Here is a 22,414-nt window from a genome sequence, read left to right on the forward strand (position 1 = left end):
AACACTGTTTTGGACTTGTTGCTGCCCCTAAACACAATTCGCTCTGCAAACCATACACACTTGCAGTCTAAAGCCACATACACACGCAACGATTATCGGCCGACCGATCGTCCGTCTTTTGTCCAAGTTGTGTTTTGTTGGTTGGAATGTGCCTAGACTGCACACGAATTTTCTCGCCCAACAAAATTCTACTTCAGAAGTGATGTCATGTGTTGGTTTGCTTTGTGTTCTTTCTTCACTGAGCATGCCCAGACTTGCTCATCAGATTTTTCCCTGTCTAAATCTGCACTGACTGCACGAAAATCGGCCGTTGTGTTGACAGCCAACAAAAATTTTATAGCCTGCACACCAGATTTTTTTCGGCCGAAAAGTCGGAGTCGTTTGTCGGAAGCATCATACTAACAAGCCGAAAATCGGCAGATCGTTCGTCGGACGAAAATTCCCAGCCAATTTTCGACGCGTGTGTACGGGCTTTAGTCCTGCAATGTGCCTGTGCCACCAGATTCTGTGATCCTGCAGCTGCATACACTCTCCCATATGGCTGCCCTTGCATTTACCATCTCCATCACAGTCCTGTGATGTGCTACCCTTTCTGGTCTCTTGTGTAGCCCCAGACCCTCCGAGTAGCCTTCATGTTTTACTGCAAATAATGGATTTATTTTTTTTTTTACTGGTATTAATCTGCAACAGTCCCTTACAGTAGTCCTGATATTTTACAAGCATTAATGTGGCTACTTTTATTTATTGGTGTTAATTTGTCAGTAGTTGCAGCTCCTCACAGCACAAAGCCCCTTTTAGCAGTCACAGTCCCAACACAAATGGCAGCAGACCGCTGCAGCCTGAAATGCTGTCTCCTCATAGCAGCCAGCACTGTTTGCCCAGTGGCTCCTCTCCTTTGGTAACTCAAAACAGCTCTTCCTCTGCCTCCAGAAACATCTTTTTCACCTGCTCCTCATTAGTAGAATAAATAACTGCTGCAAGTAAAAGGATATTCAAACGTGCATGGATTTAAAATAAAAGAATTCAACCCCATACATTTTATAGAAACCGTTTTATTCCAATTAATTTTACATAGTCACTGTCTTTTCTCATTCCCAATTTAAAAACTTTGAACATTTAGTGTGTGGAATGTAAAAGTCAATTTATGGTGTTACAATAATTGATGTTAGACCGTCACTTGTCTTGGTCACTTTCAGATTAGTCCAGTGCTGCATACACAGTACTGGTTAGGTGGTAAACAGCTGAATGCCAGTCACTGAACAAAGGCAACTGGTAAAAAGATCTTCAAGCTCAGGCAGATCCAGTGATGGAAGAGCATTTTCTGACCTGGTGGGCTCTCCTATTACTCTTTGGCAATTCCAAATGGCTTCTCTACCTCAATTTTACCACAGTCTACAATGACCACGTCTTTCAGAGGCTTGTCTCGGGAATCTGTCTTTGTGGATTCGACTTTTCTAACCACATCCTATAGGAGAAGAAAAAATCCCATAAGTAAAAAAAAAAAAAAAAAAAAAAAAAAACGCATTGGAAAAATCAGCCAATCAGATTACATACATTCAAACATAGAAACAAAATTGAGCATCAACTATAAATACAGAAACAATATTTTGAAGCAGCACAGTGGCCAAGTGGTTAGCACTGCTGCCAAGCAGCACCAACCACAACACTACCTGCATGGAGTTTGCATGTTCTCCCTGAGCGGGTTCCCCAGTTGGTTAAATTGGATCTGGTCTAAATTTGGCCCTAGTATGTGGATAAATAAATGTGATTGAGGGACCTTAGATTGTAAGCTCCTTGAGGACAAGGGCAGAAATGTACATGTAAAGCGCTGCATAAATGGATGGCGGTATACAAGTACATGTAATAGATCAGTGTTTCTCAACTCCAGTCCTCAGGGCACACTAACAGGCAAAATTTTAATTATTACCTTGGGGAGATGCAGACTAGACACCTGCAATCACTGAGCAGCAAATGAGATCACCTGGATGTATTTCAGTTTTCTTGCAAACCTGGCCTGTTAGTGTGCCCTGAGGACTGGAGTTGAGAAACACTAATAGATAATGGACAAACCCTTTTGCTACCAATGACATTTGAAAGGCTTAAAGAGAACATTTCCCCCATGTGAGAAAGGGGAGGCTCCCTTCCCAGACAGCACAGGAGTATTATTCCAGCTCCCTTCCCAGTCATCACAGGAGTATATTCCTACACAGCCTGAGCAGCTCACACACATTTCCTTGGTTCATAATTTTAATGAAACCATGGATCAAGTGAAAGACTGGCACTGCAGCCCAAGAGCATAAAAACATCCTGAAATGGCAGTAGTGTTAAAATCCACAAGTTTTATACATGTGAGGTAATTAAGCTATAGGATTCTGCCCATTTACTTCTAAAAAGATAGTTTTTACAGCCATTATTTGGTCTTCCAGAGGGTGAAAAATGCCAGCAGCTGTGGTATAGATTTACAGAATTTTATCGAGTGTAAATCTCCTGTTCAGATGTCTGACAGATCAATCCTCAGGATGACGTAGTTAAAATACAATTACGTCTAAATCGGTTGTTCTACAAGAACAGTTTCAAATCAATGTACAAATAGGACTGGAAATTCTTACCTCTCCTTCTATCACTTTACCAAACACCACATGCTTTCCATCCAGCCAAGTCGTCTTCACTGTGGTGATAAAAAACTGAGATCCATTTGTGTCCTTGCCAGCATTTGCCATGCTCACCCAGTAAGGACCATAGTGCTTGAGCTTGAAGTTTTCATCAGGGAACCTGTCCCCATAGATGCTTTTACCTAGATGAGAAAGGCATTCTTATAACCTTTTCCATGTGTTTATGAGGAATGAGTATGCTGTAAGCATTGCTGGAAATGGCAGACAATATATCAGTGTTGATTACAAATTGTGATATTTTACTTGCGCCTTGCAGGCCCACCATAGCTATTACAATTTTGCTACTGAGGGAAATATTTGTTGACATCTAACCAGCAGCAGAATATTTCAGTCTACTAAAAATATGCTGACTATTGAATGGGTTTAAAATTTAGAGAGAATATGGGGTCTCATTATCTTGAAATAATCTGATTAGGCTTCAGTATTCAGTCACTGGCATGAAAGGAATATACAGATAAGGAGCTCTGAGTTGAGAGTAAAACAAAGTAGTGAAGGCAGAGACTGCCAGGCAATTAGTATTTGTGTATTTCCATAATGTTATACCACATTTTTCTCTGAACAGGATTCCTTTCTGCTCGCGTAACCCTGAACCATGTCTCCGCAGTACCTCACCAGGAGCAGAATTACTGAGGTGTAGGTCCTCAGGCATCGCATTCCTCACTGGCCGGAATCTTCAAGGAAGTAGTGACGGAACAGCAACTTAACAGATTGTAAACACTCTTAAATAAACATGCCTAAACTGACCTACTCTGCACAATGCTTTTGCACAGAGCAACCCCGATTCTCTTCTTCTGGGGTGCCCCACTGGTGCTCCAGGCCCCTCCTCATCGGTTGCCCCACTGAAAGCTTCTTTCCATGGGGACACCCATGCGGGCTCGCTCCTCAGTCCCGCTGCTGTGTCCATTGACACAGACAGTGGGACTTAGCTGCCGCCCACTCCCATGTCACTGGATATGATTGACAGCAACAGGAGCCAATGGCTCCTGCTGCTATCAATCTGTCCAATGAGGAAAGAGACAGCCGCTGGAGCCGCTACGCTTATGCACATCACTGGATCAGATCAGGCTCAGATGGGGATCTGGTGGGAGCTGCAGCACAGGTTTTTCACCTTAATGCATCCTCTCACTAGGGACAGGTTGACTAGTGTGACATGTTCTTCCATGACAAGTGACTCACATCTCATTAACCACTTAAGCCCCGGAGGATTTGGCTGCTAAAAGACCAGGGGGTTTTTTGCAATTTTTTACTGCGTGACTTTAACGGACAATTGCGCGGTCGTGCGACGCTGTACCTAAACGAATTTGACATCCTTTTTTTCCCCACAAACAGAGCTTTCTTTTGGTGGTATTTGATCACCTGTGCGATTTTTTGATCATGCGCTATAAACAAAAAAAGAGCGTCAATTTTGCAAAAACAATATTTTTCACATTTTTTTATATGAAATTCTCCCAAAAAAAAAAAAAAGTAAAAATCAAAATTTAACATTTTCGGCCAATTTGTTTTATGCTACATATGTTGGTAAAAAAAAAAAAAATAAAAAAAAAAAAAAAAAATCGCAAAAAGTGTATTTTGATTGGTTTGCGCAAAAGTTATCGCGTTTACTAACAAAGGGAAAGATTTGTCATTTTTGGTGTTTTTTTTTAACGCGTAATGGCGATCTGCGATTTTCTTTTCGGTACTGCAACATTGCGGCGGACAGATCGGACCCTTGACTGACATTTTTGACACTTTTGGGGGTACCAGTGACATTACTGCAGTAATCAGTGCTATATATATATGCACTGTTTCTGCAAAAATGACACTGGCAGGGAAGGGGTTAACTTTATTGGACAGGGAGGTGTTAAGTGTGTCCTAGGGGCGTGCTTCTAACTGTGCAGGGACATGGCTATTGGTGTAAAAACAAAGATCAACGGTTCTACATAGTAGAACCGTCTGATCTTCATTTTTACACAGGGAGAATGACGGGCGGCTTGTTTACATAAGCCGCTGCGCCTTTCTCCCTTCACAGGAGCGATCGTAGTGTGACCGGCGGACATCGAGTCCGCCGGTCACACGCACTGACTTGTCTGTGAAAGAGCCACGGCGGGCGCGCGCCCGCCCGCAAGTCAGTGACAGACGAGTGACGTATCCATACGTCACTCTGCCTGGCCGGGGCTGACCTCCGCAGTATATAGTCGTGCGGCGGTCGGCAACCGGTTAAAGGGACTCATGAAAAAAAGTGGATGGCTTCCCTTGTATTTCTTCTGAAAATGCCTGGATGTCTAACAAGCATGCTCCAATCGTGTCCCCTTACTAGCTGGCCATCTCTGCCTGGGACAGGAAGGGTCCTACTGAATTAAAAAATAAATAATAATAAGGTCTGATAAGGACACCACATTTCTCTGATCTGTCACTGCAGAAACGGTGCTGTCAATAAGCATGATGCATGAGGGAGTAAGCATCTGCAACGTTTGTGAAGTTAGTAAAGGTAGGTTATTGGTTACCCCACTTTCTTTACACTTTGCCCTGTAATTAGGCTGAACTGTTTCAGCAATCAAGAAAGCATGAAAAAAATTGAATGGTAGACAACACTGACCTCCTGTACCATCTCCTCTAGTGAAATCTCCGCCCTGAATCATGAAGTCTTTGATCACACGATGGAATTTGCTGTCCTTGTAACCAAATCCTTTCTGAAAAAGGAAAAAAGTACCAGATTTACTATTAAAATCTCAGGCAAAATAGGTCTACATTTAAGGACGTTCAACTGAGTTTATAACCCTTAAAACTTTGCTAGTAAAACTGTTGGCATTAGTGTAAGTGCAAAACTAATTTACATTGAATAACGTAACCGGGAATAAAAATACAACCATGAAATGGACAGCACACTGGATAAGTGGTTTGCACTAACCCTACAACACCAGGATTAGGGGGGTAAGGGGGACCTACATGAACCCTTGCAAACCCACTGGCTCAAGAATGGGTGTGTAATGAATGATCTGAACAATTCAATGTACTCTGCAAATCAGCATGTTATACATCAGCACGGCTTTATGAAATAAGTGTGTTTTTAAGCCATCCTAGAAAGCATCAGAGTAAATGAAGATTACATGCATGTCAAAAAGTAATAGTTTGTTCACAATACACAGACTGTAACATGGCTAACAAAGCATCACTCTAGTCATCTGTCAGAAAGGGTTTGAATGCTGTATGACTACTCTAAAGGTCTAGGCAAGTGATGATCTATGCACAAATAAATTGATTATGAGCATACACACTATAGCCTAGTTACTAAACCATCAAACTGACTTAAAGGGGTCGTAAACCTCAGACATGAAATATAAACAAAGCAGATTCCTCTATAGGGTGTACTTGTCTCAATTAAGAGCACTAAGTAATTTCTGTCTGCTCCCTTGTTCCTTGGCTATCAGCATGAGCCACTTTTTTCCTGACACCAAGAGAACAGGGGAGGGACCTCCAGCAGATTGACATCCTCAGCTCTGTTCCTATGTGAAGGGGGGGGGGGGGGGTGCCCACTTCCTCCAATCCGCTTTTTTCACAACTCTGACCAGCTTTATAATTTTCGGACTTTAAATGGCTGTAGAGAGTAAAAGATTGCAGATAAACAGGTACAATCTATGTAGGATAATTGGTTTCATTTCGCTGTATCCCCTGGGGCTAATCACTTCACTGGGTATACAACCACTTTAAATTTCAGCACATACTTTTTAACCAGTTTACTTTGGTTTTACTATACCACATTCAAGGCAGCCCAGGATAAAATGGGATGTCTAGAATAGACTTTCAACCGGGGTGCCTTGAGGTTTCTTCAGGGGTGGCTTGGCCAAATGCCTAAAAATATATCAAAAAATGTATACAAGCCAGGTGGCGGCTCAAGCCTGCCTTTCAGTTTGACAAAGCCACAGGTTTTCATTCTGCACCAGTACGACTACACACTAGCATCCTAACAACCAAGGATGTTATTCGTAAATAAGGAGGATGTTTTTTGCCTCCACAGAATCCTTGTTTGACCCTCCTCTGCCTCCCTCCCTCAGCACTGGGGTCACATTACCCAAGTGATAGAGAGCAGTGTTAATTTTGGCAGCAAATTTCAATTTAGTTTTAGTCTAAAGCCCCGTACACACGTACCGATTGTCGGCCGTAAATATTTGACCGACGACCGATTGTAGGCTTGTTAGTATGATGCTTCCGACAGCGCATTTTCGGCCGAACAGAATCTGTCGTGCAGGCATTAAAATTTTTGTTGGCCGTCACCAGAACGGCCGATTGTTCCTCAGTCAGTACAGAATTCGGCCAACAAACAGCAGATTAGCAAGACTGGGCATGCTCAGAGAAGAAAAAAAACACAGAAAGTTAACCATCACATGACATCACTTCTGCAGTCGGCGGACAAAATTCGTGTGCAGTCTTTTGCACTTTTCAGCGGACAGGACAGCCCTGGACAAAAGACGGCCGATCGGTACGGTACGTGTGTACGAGGTATTAGGACTAAAATGGCATTTTAGTTTTAGTCCCATTTTAGTCTTCTGCAAGTGTTTTAGTTTTAGTCGTATTTAGTCGACAAACTCCAGTACATTTTAGTCGACTAAAACGTCCTACATTTTAGTCATCTATAATCAAATGGGTGTAGTTCAAATGTAATTTGTAATGCATTATTTAAGCATTTCTCTACAATTTCCAAACTCATTATATACTACTGCTGGTCCTGGAGTGAAAAATTGGATATGTTATTATTTATGGTATTAAGCTTTGAGCATGCACCAGTGTTAATTTTGGCAGCAAATTTCGATTTAGTTTTAGTTAGTCTTGACTAAAAGGCCATTTTAGTTTTAGTCATATTTTAGTCATCTGAATTGTTTTAGTTTCAGTCGTATTTTAGTCGACTAAAATTGTGTTAATTTAGTAGACGAAAAAGTTTTAGTCGGTTTTAGTTGACGAAATTAACACTGATGGAGAGAAATTGAGGGAAAAAGAGACACTGGAATACTAGTCAGTACCAGTGTGCAAAAGTGTATTTGCCTTGGAATAAATCACCTCTTAACATGTGTCCTCTGTGTGGATATTGCTGCATTATGTAAAGCTATTAGAATAGTTTTTTTACATTCTAGAATGGGGTGCCTTGAGACTGTCCATAATCTTAAAGGGTGACTTGACTGAAAAAAGTCTGAGAAACACTGGTCTAGAAGGGCAAAATAAGCAATTGACCCCCCAAAAAGAAGCAGAATGGTGTGTAAAGACAAGGAGCTAACACCTCTGACTACAGATCTCAAAGAAGAACTGCAGCTTACACTCTGGCTTTCAGTAGTTTATGAACAGATCCCAATGAAGATTAACAACCCACAGCAGCTAATCATCCCTCATGTATCAATTAGGCACAATCAGAACAATGAGAGAAGATTGCTGCATGATTACTAAGGATCAGTAAGTGAGAAGGACCATGAAATGTTATTAACTTACCTCCCCAGTTGACAGTGCAACAAAGTTCTCAACAGTCTTGGGAACAGTTTTACCAAAGAGGCCAATGACTACTCTTCCAATTTCTTCATCCCCAATCTTAAGATCAAAATAGACCTGTGAGGGGGAAAGGACAAGAAAACAATTGATGTGGAGCAGTTAATGTGAAATATAATGAATGGCATAGAAGCTTAATGATATTTGGAATGCTTTGTTTACTCTGCAGTATGGTTTATGATTTCACAAATGGTAAAAACTGACATTAAGATAAAAAGTTCTAATCTTTAATGTATTGTTTAATTCACAGAACGGATTACCGCTGAGCCTGGATATTAATCATATAATTTCATTATCCCCTGACATTTAAGCAAATCCAAAGTTTAGTACAACACAAAATTATTGAAGATTAACATTTTCCAAACACAAGGTTGAATACTAAAACCAATATAATAGTAGGATATTATTTGACCTTTGTTCCTTGACAATATCGCTAAGTTTAAGATAACACTTTACTGTTCGATAAATACATACGAGTGTCAGATTCTAATACGTGTAATTTTGGGCAGAGTAAGGCATGTGGCCAGCAAGCACAATACTGAATTACAGGCAAAATGTAAATGTCAAGGCTGATAACGGGGAATGATCAGTTTAGAATTTGTGTTATTAAGCCACTTCTGTAATCCAGGAAAATAAAATGCCATCAGATAACATTCTGGTACACCTAGTTTATACAGTATTTTCCAGGCTAAAAAAGACGGATAATATTAATGCTTTTTTTTTTTCAAGAAAGATTAAATGAGTCTTTGCAGAACAGTCTGCTGAAGCTGATAAGACCATTCTGAGGCCAGAATATAAAAAAAAATAGAACTATAGAACTACTGCCCCCCCATTTTGGACGGAGCAAGGGAGGGTTATAACCCACCAGTTTTTTGTTTTTTTCATCATTTGTCTCATTGTGGAGATTTCCCTTCACTTCTCCCACAGCCAAGGAGGATGTGAGAGGAGAACCCTGCAAATTAAGGAAATTCCTGAAAGTTTTACATTCGATGAAATGATGGTAAACAGGACAGATAAGAGGGCAAGGGCACACAGCAATAAAAACTGACAGGTGTTCTAATCCCTCTATCCAAAACTGAAATAAAATAAAAAAAAAAAAGTTTTGCCTTTAGCTAGACTTTAAAATAAAAGAACAATAAATTCCTTCAGCAGTGATATTTCTGATGTTGGGATAAATTATGTGGTCAGACTCTTCCCTTTTCATTTACAACAGGCAACCAGTGATACTTCTAGATGTTTTCCAGACATCCCCATCCCATTACTACTTGGTAAATGCTGGGAGGGACATTACTAATTAGAGAGTGCAGTGTCCCATGGGCAGCACAGCTGGCCACATCAAACATGGCTCTCAGGGAATATGATTTTTCAGTATTCCCCCTTTCTATTAAATACACTCCAGATCACAGAGGAACATTTACAATACATATCAAACCAAACCCATACAAACCTATGGTGCATTACCAGTAAGTACACATTGAGCCTGTTACAGTTTTTTACCTTTAAGTAGGACTAAAGGAAAGGGATAGAGTGGAGAGGGATTAGATCACCTGTCAGGTTTTTGCTGCGGTCTATGCCCCTGTGAAGGAAATACACCCTCTCCAGAGGCAATGAAAATCACAAATTTGGGTCATCACCAGAACAGGAACAGAGGCAAATGTTTTAATGGGAGACTAGTTGACAAGTGTTGTCAATCTCCCCAATGGAACAAATGGCAAAATAAAAACTGACAGGGGATACAACCCTCCATTACATTATCCAAAACGAAAAGAAAAAAAACCTGCCATTAGTTCTACTTTACAGCATCATTTTATGTGACTTTCTTGTCGTACCATATTTTACTGATTTTATGTAATATACAGATTTGTGGTTTTCTCCACTGTTCACTCTGCAGCCCCAATAAAAGGATATTCAGATAAGATAAATTAGACTTGTCAATATGACCTGACAGAGTTGCCCTGAGATCAAAACTGTAAAATAGCTACTGGCTACAAGAGGTAAAGCCACCATATTTAATAAGGAATTATAGCTGCATATTTAGGGCCCTTTCCCACTTTTAGTCCGTCAAACAGACTCAGTTTTTCTCAGCAGGGGATCGATCCGCCGATCCCCTGCTGAGCAGGAGGATGACAGCTGTGTCTCCACGCTGTGTGCGGAGACACAGCTGTCAGTTCCCCATGAATCTCTATGGGGGAAATCGGATGGAAACAGACCGTCGGTCCGTTCTCATCCGATCCGCTGAACCCCATTTTCCATCCGTCCAGATTTGACGGATTCGGAAGTCTCTGCTGACATCCGATGCCCCATAGAGATGCATGGGGGGGACCGCCAAAAAAACGAACAGGCTGATCTAAACGGTCCGCCTGTGTGAAAGGGGCCTTAAGGTGTGCACATATCTACTATGAAGATCCTGCAACATAGCACAATTTCCTGCCAATCAGGAAAACCTGATTGGCAGTATTGAATAGTTTGTCTACTATTTCACTCCTCTAAAGGCAATAACATGCCCTCGGGACATCTGTCCCTGTTTGAGCAACAAAAGTAATAAACCTGCTTGGCAAATTCACAAGCATTAAGCTGTAGGATTTGTCTGTGCCAAGGTCGGTAAACACTACCTGCCTCAAGCACAGCAGTGTGTCTGCATCTCAGGTCTAAAATGTGATGAGGTCAGTGTGTGGATGGGAGGTCCTGGGAAACACCTGTACTGGACAGTGGACAATGCACATTAAAGTATTTATACATTCTGAACAAGCAACAAAACCCTCATTCACCCCTGTAGCAATGGGCATTGTGGAGACAATAATCGCCAAAGCTCACCATGACACTCAATCACAGCTCCTAGCAACAGAAACTTGTCAGCCTGCCAACTCTCTAATGTAAGCCAACAGCAGGCACTTGTAGGATATTAAAAACTGACCAAGACCTGACTTGAGTGTCTCAGGTCTTTAAGAATAAATGGCTCCCGAGTAAATGCAGCTAGGAAGGTCAGGGATGGCTTGTTTTAAAGCCCTTTTACTACAAGTTAGGTGTGTAAATACTTTAATGCCCATAGTCTGGGCACAAGTGCACTTTACAAACCCATGGAGTAGCTTTAATCTGGAAACCTAATCACAATCTTTTACGAAAAACAACTTTTAATTGCTTCCGTGTGCAGAATCACACAACACCGGGTAGGCAAAAGGTAAATTAAATTTAAAACATGAAAAAGAAGAAAAAAATTCCATAAATTGTCTGCTTCCACTATGGATACATATGTGGAACCGAAGATCAGATCTCATTACTGGAATTCACCAGCCCAACACTACAGGAAAACGGGGGCTTTGAGAATATTTTGACTATAAAAACTAACTGGGGGACCAACTCATGGTACATGGAGATGGCAGGGGATATTATGGACAGCACCAAAAACCTTGACTGATCCTTATTGGTTCACCTTTTATGGGTACAATGCAAACACATTGCTATGCAGTATGAGTTTACAGATATCAAAATGTTTAAAATCATTTCAATATGCAAAAGGTTAATTTTGATCCAATCCATCCTAGCAGAAGAGCCTGCTAAAAATGCAATTGAATCTATTTTCTTCTATGTTGATAGGTGTAAAGTGTAATGAAAGATGGAAGCTTGTCTAAAGTGGGAAACCCAATTTATTTATTTTTTTTCTTCACACAAATTATGTATTTATTTAAAAAACAAAACTATCTTAACTACCTGAATATTATTAATATTGGTTTCATGTTATTTCCTGACCCAATTGTTTTCAAAAGCCTGCACCTCAAAATATATTCAGTTAGCCACACGTAAGGTGTTGCTTTTTTAATTTTTATACCTTTATTCATTTGAGTGACCCTAATATCTTTAAAGGACCATTTATTTTTTAGTATATTGCAAGCATTAGATCCTAAAAAGATGGGAATCCCTGTAGACCCGAATAGAGTGAAGGCCATCTGTTTATTCTTGGAATGCACAATGTGAATTTTGGACAGGTTGGGGCTTGGACAAACAGGCTGCAAACCAAGGCTTTAGGCTGCTGATATATTTGTCCACCTTCGTAGAAAAATATTTTACATACCCAGCCCAATTATTGTACAGAGCACTCATATCTGTGGGGTACCACTTGAGAATCAGTGGCAAACTACCTGTAACAAGATCAGAGTGACAAAAAAGGTTTAAAACCTTTCAAAAGACAGGAAAATAAAAAAGATTTAAGTCCCCAGGAGCCCATCACTGAGGGAATGACTGCCAACTTTCTGAGGAAGATGAGTAGACATTGCTGTTATTTGAAACAAACAAAAACCTCTATGTGGAGCACTGAGGGATGCAATGCAAGTATGTTATTTGTAGTTCCACACAATGGAAACAGCCACCATGGATAATGATAAACGATTTATTGTAAGGGTCCTTTCACACAAACAATCCGATCAGATCCACCTGTCAGTTTTTTAGGCGGACCTGATCGGATCCTCCATGCATCCCTATTGGGCAGCGGATGTCAGCGGTGACATCTCCGCTGACACCTGCTGCTATCCAATCCGGTCCGTGAAATCCGGACGGATGGAAACCCTATTTTCCATCCGTCCAGCGGATCAGATGAGAACGGACAGGCGGTTCGTTCTCATCCGATTCCCCCATAGAGGACAGCATGGATCTGACAGCTCCATCTCCGCACACAGAGCGGAGATGGAGCTGCCATCCGCCTGCTCAGGGGGGATCAGCGGATCGATCCCCGCTGAGCAGAACGGAGTCTGCCGGCGGATGCGGACAGTGTGAAAAGACCCCAAGTCAAACTGAAATAAGAGCTCCAAAGAAGCTTTGAACGGCTGTAGGCAATGTATAGCAAAAAAAACAATTGTTCATGAACCATAACCCTCAACAATGATCACCGTAGGACTACATATCAGAAACCCAAACACTGAATGGAAGGCAGGAAGTGATCTGGGCGAGATGAAACAAACCTGTCTCCACAGTGTGGTTCAATTTGACTTGCAATAAATCTCATCCATGGTGAATGTTTCCATTCTGTGGAATTACAAGCAGCCTACTAACAGCCAGCAAGTGTGAGCACATGTACTATGATTGGGCTGGACATACTCACATCCCCAGCGCTCCACAGAGATTCTTTTGTGGTTTGTTCTGAGCATTGGGACTGGTTATATTCCCAGGTGTTCCTCTCAGCTGCAGATGGATACACTTTTTATGGACCACTATAGAGTCATCATTTTTGTATTGCTGTTATTTGCAATCCTCAACGTTATATTACACTAGGGCTGCACGATATTGGAAAAAAAAGTACATTGCAATATTTTGTTTTCAACTATATATATATATATATATATATATATATATATATATATATAGCGATATTGAGACCCGTTTCTTCTGATTGTATATATACTGCACTGGGAGTCTGGGACAGCCAGGGTTAATGTTACTGTAGGGAAGGATGCTGGGAATGGATGGAAATCATGAAGTAGGGCATGCAGGCAGCACCACAGCCTTCTGATTGTAATTGCAGATACAGGGCAGGCCAGGGTTAATAATGGTATTGTACTCACTCAGTGACAGTCAGTGTGGAATTATTCACAGTGTCTCAGGAGGTGGTAGGAGGACTAGGAGCCGGCAGAAGAACACAGCCATACAGTGACTCACTCGACTTCCGTGCAGCCCACCACCCTGCAGCTAGTTTTCTTCACCGGCACAGCGAACCAATCACGCCGTGAGTAGCGGCACAGCGAACCAATCAGGTGTGCAGGCACGCGTGATTGGTTAGCTGTGCAGCTGCTCACGCCGCGCTGCTCACCGCTGAACGTGTGGGACGGATGTGTCGGCTGCAATCACTGAGTCCTCCTCCTCCCGACTTCTCCCTGCCTAATGCCTAAATATCGTGTCTTCGGCGATGTGAATATCGCCAACGCCCGCAGAACGATAGTCGATATCACATCGACTATCGATCAGCCCTATATTACACAATAATTTGTTTCCTAATCAATGCAAGGACTTTGGTCCACAGTTTTGTTCACTTCAAGTGGGTATTGTGTTCCATTATAGGCCTATGGGAATGGTAAACCTTGAAGCAGGTGAAATGCAGGTCAACTGCGTGTTAAATGCGCCAGTCAATAATTTCTGAATTATCTCAAACCTCTCAAGCTGATTTATGACAATGTAGGCAGCTAAAGTAGCTCAGGTGTATTTATAAAATCATTTGCACAGCTATTCATCCAGCAAAAATACATGGACACTCGTTCTGTAACAGCTAACCAAATGTTATGGGTAAGGCCTCAGGCACGCACACCTATGCATGCAGGATTGGTCAGGTAGACCTGGCAGGAAAAAAAAAAAAAAAAAACAGGTTAAAAGCCTGCACTTTTTGGCGCGCCATTATGCCCATATAGACTATGTGCAGAAACTCATTCTATTGGATAAAATATTTATTTCAGCCACTAGAATGCATTTACATGCATTTTACGCTTTTATGCATTAAAAGCGCAAACATGTTTCCCCAGGAACACGTTTGGGGAATTTTTTCTGTCACGTCCCTGAACACAGCATGCAAATACAGATTTCAACACCCGCATGGGCACATTAGCTAACATGCAGAGGTGTTCAGCGGTAGATAAAAAAAAAAAAAAAATACGCTAATGAAAGTTGTGTTTTATTTATGCTGCTGGAGGTAATTTGCAAATAAATGTAACCATTGCTACTACAGGATCCGAATTCACTAATTCCTTGCAGAAATATCTAGAGTTGTTACATTGAATCTCTTCTTACTTAAATGTATTAATTTCTGAATATCTTCGGTGCCCTCTATTGGCCGCAATGTGCAATTTTCCCCAATCACTCTACTGTCGCCATTATGAATGAACCTATGTTTACATGAAAAGTACAAACATTTCTGCCAAATAGCTATGCACTTTGTTTTTATAAATAGATGCCAATATGTGCAAATACATTTAGAACAGGCTCAGCTCACAAAGTTTTACACATTAACTCCTAGACTGAACTTGCCCTACACTAAAATGTACTGTTTTTTGTGTCCAGTAAGATTTGAAAATGAGATAAAGGATAGAACTGCCTTCTTTTAGCCAATGAGGAGGATCGGTCTATCTAAACACTGCATATTGTCTCCTGATCCCTATAGGCACCCAATGAGGGGGTCAGTGACCTTTTGCTCAGTGAACACACCATCCTCCATCCATGGCCTTCTCTAAGAGGAGCGATAAAAGGGGTCAGTCAACGCCCCTCCATACACAGCACAGATTTAGGGGGGGGGGGGGTCAGTCAGGGAAGGAGAAGCGGCCCCCATTCACAGCACAGTTGGGGGGTCAGGTAAGGAGAAGCGGCCTGCATACACAGTACGGAGGGGGCAGTCAGGTAGGGAGAAGCGGCCCTCATGCACAGCTGGGGGGGGGGGGAGGTAGGGAGAAGTGGCCCCTATACACAGCACAGTTGGGGGGAGGGGTGGGGGGGCAGTCTGGTAATGAGAAGCTGCCCCCATACAGTCCGGGGGGGCAGTCAGGGAGGGAGAAGCGGCCCTCACACAGTACGGGGGGCAGTCAGGGAGAGAGAAGCGGCCCCCATACACAGTATTGGGGGGGGGTCAGTCAGGGAGGGAGAAGCGGCCCTCATACACAGTATGGGGGGGGGGCAGTCAGGGAGGGAGAAGTGGCCCCCATACACAGTACGGGGGGGGGGGCAGTCAGGGAGGGAGAAGTGGCCCCCATACACAGTACGGGGGGGGGCAATCAGGGAGGGAGAAGTGGCCCCCATACACAGTATTGGGGGGGGGGTCAGTCAGGGAGGGAGAAGCGGCCCTCATACACAGTATGGGGGGGGGGGGGCAGTCAGGGAGGGAGAAGTGGCCCCCATACACAGTACGGGGGGGGGCAATCAGGGAGGGAGAAGTGGCCCCCATACACAGTATTGGGGGGGGGGGGGTCAGTCAGGGAGGGAGAAGCGGCCCTCATACACAGTACGGGGGGGGGCAGTCAGGGAGGGAGAAGCGGCCCCCATACACAGTACTGGGAGGGGGAAGTCAGGGAGAGAGAAGTGGCCCCCATACACAGTACTGGGGGGGGGGCAGTAAGGGAGGGTGAAGTGACCCCCATACACAGTACTGGGGGGGCAGTCAGGGAGGGAGAAGCGACCCCCATACACAGTACTGGGGGGGGGGGGGCAGTCAGGGAGGGAGAAGCGACCCCCATACACAGTACTGGGGGGGGGGGCAGTCAGGGAGGGAGAAGCGACCCCCATACACAGTACTGGGGGGGGGCAGTCAGGGAGGGAGAAGCGACCCCCATACACAGTACTGGGGGGGGGCAGTCAGGGAGGGAGAAGCGACCCCCATACACAGTACTGGGGGGGGGGGGGCAGTCAGGGAGGGAGAAGCGACCCCCATACACAGTACTGGGGGGGGGGCAGTCAGGGAGGGAGAAGCGACCCCCATACACAGTACTGGGGGGGGGCAGTCAGGGAGGGAGAAGCGACCCCCATAAACAGTACTGGGGGGGGGGGGGCAGTCAGGGAGGGAGAAGCGGCCCCCATACACAGTACTGGGGGGGGGGAAGTCAGTGAGAGAGAAGTGGCCCCCCATACACAGTACTGGGGGGGGGGGGGCAGTAAGGGAGGGTGAAGTGACCCCCATACACAGTACTGGGGGGGGGCAGTCAGGGAGGGAGAAGCGGCCCCCATACACAGTACTGGGGGGGCAGTCAGGGAGGGAGAAGCGGCCCCCATACACAGTACTGGGGGGGGGGGGCAGTCAGGGAGGGAGAAGCGGCCCCCATACACAGTACTGGGGGGGCAGTCAGGGAGGGAGAAGCGGCCCCCATACACAGTACTGGGGGGGGGGGCAGTCAGGGAGGGTGAAGTGACCCCCATACACAGTACTGGGGGGGGGGGCAGTCAGGGAGGGTGAAGTGACCCCCATACACAGTACTGGGGGGGGGGGGGCAGTCAGGGAGGGTGAAGTGACCCCCATACACAGTACTGGGGGGGGGGGGCAGTCAGGGAGGGAGAAGCGGCCCCCATACACAGTACTGGGGGGGGGCAGTCAGGGAGGGAGAAGCGGCCCCCATACACAGTACTGGGGGGGGCAGTCAGGGAGGGAGAAGCGGCTCCTATACACAGTATTGGGGGGGGGGGGGGGGCAGTCAGGTAAGAAGTGGCCCCCATACACAGTACGGGGGGGGGGTCAGTCAGGGAGGGAGAAGCGGCCCCCATACACAGTACTGGGGGGGGGGGCAGTCAGGGAGGGAGAAGCGACCCCCATACACAGTACTGGGGGGGGGCAGTCAGGGAGGGAGAAGCGACCCCCATACACAGTACTGGGGGGGGGCAGTCAGGGAGGGAGAAGCGACCCCCATACACAGTACTGGGGGGGGGGGGCAGTCAGGGAGGGAGAAGCGGCCCCCATACACAGTACTGGGGGGGGGGGGGAAGTCAGTGAGAGAGAAGTGGCCCCCATACACAGTACTGGGGGGGGGGCAGTAAGGGAGGGTGAAGTGACCCCCATACACAGTACTGGGGGGGGGGGCAGTCAGGGAGGGAGAAGCGGCCCCCATACACAGTACTGGGGGGGGGGAAGTCAGGGAGAGAGAAGTGGCCCCCCATACACAGTACTGGGGGGGGGGGCAGTCAGGGAGGGAGAAGCGGCCCCCATACACAGTACTGGGGGGGGCAGTCAGGGAGGGAGAAGCGGCCCCCATACACAGTACTGGGGGGGGGGCAGTCAGGGAGGGTGAAGTGACCCCCATACACAGTACTGGGGGGGGGGCAGTCAGGGAGGGTGAAGTGACCCCCATACACAGTACTGGGGGGGGGCAGTCAGGGAGGGAGAAGCGGCCCCCATACACAGTACTGGGGGGGGGCAGTCAGGGAGGGAGAAGCGACCCCCATACACAGTACTGGGGGGGGGGGAAGTCAGTGAGAGAGAAGTGGCCCCCATACACAGTACTGGGGGGGGGGGGGCAGTAAGGGAGGGTGAAGTGACCCCCATACACAGTACTGGGGGGGGGGGGGGCAGTCAGGGAGGGAGAAGCGGCCCCCATACACAGTACTGGGGGGGCAGTCAGCAGGGAGGGAGAAGCGGCCCCCATACACAGTACTGGGGGGGGGGGGGGAAGTCAGGGAGAGAGAAGTGGCCCCCCATACACAGTACTGGGGGGGGGGGGCAGTCAGGGAGGGAGAAGCGGCCCCCATACACAGTACTGGGGGGGCAGTCAGGGAGGGAGAAGCGGCTCCTATACACAGTATTGAGGGGGGGGCAGTCAGGTAAGAAGTGGCCCCCATACACAGTACGGGGGGGGGGGGTCAGTCAGGGAGGGAGAAGCGGCCCTCATACACAGCACATGGGGGGGCGGGTAGGGTGCGCCTAAGCACTGCGCTCCTCGTTACCTTGACGGTAACCTTGGGTCCCTTCTTCTTCTCATCGGCCTCGGACGCACTAGGGAAGAGAAGGAAGATGACGGAGCCCGCGATAAGGGCGGCAGCGAATAGAAGCTTCATGTTCCTCTCCAACAACCGCAGCATCAAAGGAGACGAGCGGCCCACCACCGGGAGAAGAAGAGGGACTGCAGACGTGACGTCACCGCGACGAGGGCGAGACCAATGTGAGAAGCACGGGGGGAAAGGGGCGGAGATTCTCTGAGGGAGTTTAGGCTGTGTCACATTTACTGAACCATAACCAGACAGGAGTAGACCAGGGTCCGTGTAATCAGTCATAGGTCAGCTCTCCTCCGCATAATAATGAACCCATCCGTTTCGGTAGTGTGGTTCTGAGACAACATATAATTGGGAGTTCTGTGCGCCGTAATGAGCCTGCAGTGTTTATAGGCGTCTCCTCATAACATGCTGAATTAGCACCAGAAACGGAGCGGGTGTTTAGAAGACCGGACTTTACCATTGTATGAACCCCCCCTTAGACTCCTGTGCCACGTTACGACTTTTGCATTGGTTTGTGAGTACGACCAATAGCAGGCCGACATGACAGCCATGTCAACCTATGGGAAGGGAGCTGCTGTAGCGGACCTGCCCACAATAGGGAGGCGCTGGGGGGATGAGTAGCCAGTAGGAGGACATAGAAGTGACGGGAGAGAGGGGGCGGGGAGGTAGGCGGAGCCTAGAGCGTGTCTGTAATAAAGCCGGCAAAATTAAAAGAAGTATTCATGTTCTCAGCGGATTTATTGTTCCAGGTTTGTGTGTTCTAAAGCAGCACGATGATAATAAACAATAAGCGGAGGCGCACAGCCATGAATTCCTTCTCCCTGCTGTACAATCTACTGTCATTCTTCTCCAATCAGAGACCTGATAAATGAGAACTTCACTTCTCCTTACAGCAGAGTTCCACCCTAATATACATCAGCGGCTGCAATTATTGCCAATCCCATAACCATTAATTTTTGGATCTTTTTTTTTTCATCTACCTTTTGTTGAAGGAAACCGCCACATATCTGTACATCCTCGCCATGGCGAGATACGACATTTCCTGCTTCCCATTGTCTGCTGGGATAGCAGCGTCATCAATCCCAGGAGTCAGCGGGCATCGCATTATTCCCAAAGCCACGCTTTATATACAATGCGCATGCGTGAGATTGGGAGGCGTATCCTGGGTAGCCAGCTGCACTTAATCCCCAAGAGAGGCCCAGCAGGCTTCAGATGTCAACAATAAGGATGGCTGCTTGCTGGTGTTCTATCAGAATAGCACTACCTATCAGATTCTGCAACCAGAAGTGACACTCAGACAAAAACAACTTATTGCGCCATGCGTTCCAATAGGTTTCCTAATGTGACAGAACACGAAACAGCGGCGGACATCTTACACCCACGCAAGTCTTGAATTTTACATTTATTTTAGCAGTAAACTCACCTTATATACTGAAATAGTCTGTTTGTCTATATATTCGGGGTGTACCAAGATGGCCATCGCCACCTTCTACCTGCAGAAAAAATTAAATTTTCAACTTTGTCTTTTTAAAAATATCCAATATACTCAATTTATGTCATATATTTTGGCCAAAATGTACCTAGCTACATGTCTTTGACAAAAAAAAATCTCAATGAGCGTATTTTTATTGGTTTGCGCAAAAGTTATAGCGTCTACAAACTATGGTGTAAATAACTGGATTTTTGACTTACCGTAAAATCCTTTTCTCTTAAGCTCATTGACAGACGCAGGACTGATATCTTGATATCCGTAGGGTTATACTGCCCCCTACAGGAGTAGGACACTAGGCAGGAAAAAAGTTCTGGCCACACCTATGTGCAGTCCCAGGGGGTATATCCTCTCTCTCCCTGCATAGGATGTCAGTTATGTAATAAAGCAGTGTCAGAGACTCATACCAACCCAACTCAAAATAGAGGAGCGGGTACTGCGTCGGTCAATGAGCTTAAGAGAAAAGGATTTTACGGTAAGTCAAAAATCCAGTTTTCTCTGTCGCTCATTGACAGACGCAGGACTGATATCTTGATATCCATAGGGACGTCCCAAAGCAGTGCCATAAATGAGGGGTGGGATAATAGAAATAAAATCCAATCCAGAAGGCCAAAACAGAGCCAACCAGAAGAACAGAGGACTCATTGAACCAAGCAGATAAGACCCACCTGAAAAAACAAAACCCTCAAGGTAGACCAAAGGTCCCCTCAAACAGCGGCCTGCAAAACCTTGCGGCCAAAAGAGGCATCCGCCGATGCCAGCACATCAACCTTATAAAATTTTGTAAAGATATGAACCGACGGCCAGGTAGCCGCCTTGCAAACCTGAAGCACCGACGCCTGATGGCGGAAGGCCCAGGAAGCACTAAGAGCCCGAGTAGAGTGCGCCTTAACAGGGAACGGAGGAACCCGACCCTTAATAGAATAAGCCTGCACCACCGTCTGTCTGATCCATCTGGAGATAGTCGCGGCAGACGCAGGCAACCCCTTTCTAGGGCCATCCGTGATCACAAAAAGTGAATCAGCCTTACGAAAAGAGTCAGTAGTAGCCAAGTACACCCTGATCGCCCGAACCACATCCAAGGAGTGCAATGCAAACTCCCGAGGATGACTGGGCTTAGGACACAGGGAAGATAACACAATATCCTCATTCAAGTGAAAGTCGGAAACCACCTTAGGAAGGATGGATTCGGACGAAGAACCACCTTATCCCTATGAACCACCAGATAGGGGGAACGACAGGACAACGCAGCCAGTTCCGACACCCTGCGTGCAGAAGTGATAGCCACCAAAAAGGCCACCTTCTGGGATAAGGTAAGCAAGGGAATCTCCCTAATATTTTCAAAGGGAGGTTTCTGGAAAACCGACAACACCAAATTAAGATGCAAGGGCGTGCGCACCGGAGGAATCAGGATGAAGTTCTGCACCAAAGAATGAGTAGCCAGTGGCCTCTGGAAGAAGATTGCCAATGGTGAAACCTGACCCTTGATAGTGCTTAAGGCCAGCTTCTGCTCAACCCCCCGTTGCAGGAAGGCCAATATCCGAGCCACCGAGTAAGAACGTGGAGGAACCCCGAGGGACTCACACCACGCGATATAAGACTTCCATGTGCGATGATAGATCTTTCTGGAAGTCGCTTTCCTCGCTTTAATTAGAGTAGGAATAACTGAAAAAGACAAACCCCTGTCCTTCAGCACCTGGCTCTCAACAGCCAGGCCGTCAAAGCCAGCGATCGTAAAGCAGGATGGAAGATCGGTCCCTGAGACAGCAGATCCTCCCTGAGAGGAAGTCGCCAAGGAGCGTCCGCGAACAGCCTTACCAAGTCGGTGTACCAGGCCCGACGAGGCCAGTCCGGAGCCACAAGGATGACTTGAATTCCCTCCGCCTCTATCCTGCGAAGAAGATTCGACAGCAACTTGAAAGGAGGAAAGGCATACAGCAGCTGATACTGCCCCCACGGAGCAACCAGCGCGTCTGCGGCGTCCGCCCGAGGATTGCGGGAGCGGGCTGCAAACCTCTGCACCTTCCTGTTGAGCCGAGATGCCAACAGATCCACGTCCAGGGTGCCCCAATGAAGGCACAACTGGTGAAACACCTCTGGATGAAGAGACCGTTCCTCTTGATCCAAGGTCTGACGGCTGAGAATGTCCGCCTGTCAATTTTCCATGCCCGGAATGTGAACTGCAGAAAGAGCCGGAACAAACCGTTCCGCCCAATGAAGAATGCCGGCCACTTCTACGGCCGCCAGAACACTCTTGGTGCCCCCCTGGTGATGGACATAAGCCACGGCCGTGGCATTGTCCGACTGA

General features: G+C 46.2%; 1 protein-coding gene across 1 annotated transcript; it reads right to left on the reverse strand.

Moving 5' to 3' along the window:
* Positions 1-1,036: 1,036 nt before the first annotated feature.
* On the reverse strand, positions 1,037-18,797 carry PPIB (peptidylprolyl isomerase B). The gene is made up of 5 exons (XM_082256540.1): positions 18,570-18,797; positions 8,127-8,240; positions 5,248-5,341; positions 2,610-2,794; positions 1,037-1,465 (listed from the first exon to the last, which is right to left on the reverse strand). Exons 1-5 carry the CDS (start codon positions 18,702-18,704, stop codon positions 1,343-1,345), a joined length of 651 nt encoding a protein of 216 aa, XP_082112666.1. The 5' UTR covers positions 18,705-18,797; the 3' UTR covers positions 1,037-1,342.
* Between the last annotated feature and the right edge of the window lie 3,617 nt (positions 18,798-22,414).

The sequence above is a fragment of the Pelophylax lessonae genome (genome assembly GCF_965119305.1).
Source record: "Pelophylax lessonae genome assembly, chromosome: 4".
NCBI lineage: Eukaryota > Metazoa > Chordata > Amphibia > Anura > Ranidae > Pelophylax > Pelophylax lessonae.

Bases quoted from the DNA above. Each gene is read 5' to 3' on its own strand.
- PPIB (XM_082256540.1), bottom strand. From the start codon at position 18,704: ATGCTGCGGTTGTTGGAGAGGAACATGAAGCTTCTATTCGCTGCCGCC. The intron at 5,342-8,126 runs GTAAGTTAATAA...TTCCTTTTTCAG, and splicing joins TTGCACTGTCAACTGGGGAG to AAAGGATTTGGTTACAAGGA. The intron at 1,466-2,609 runs GTAAGAATTTCC...CTTCTCCTATAG, and splicing joins GTAAAGTGATAGAAGGAGAG to GATGTGGTTAGAAAAGTCGA.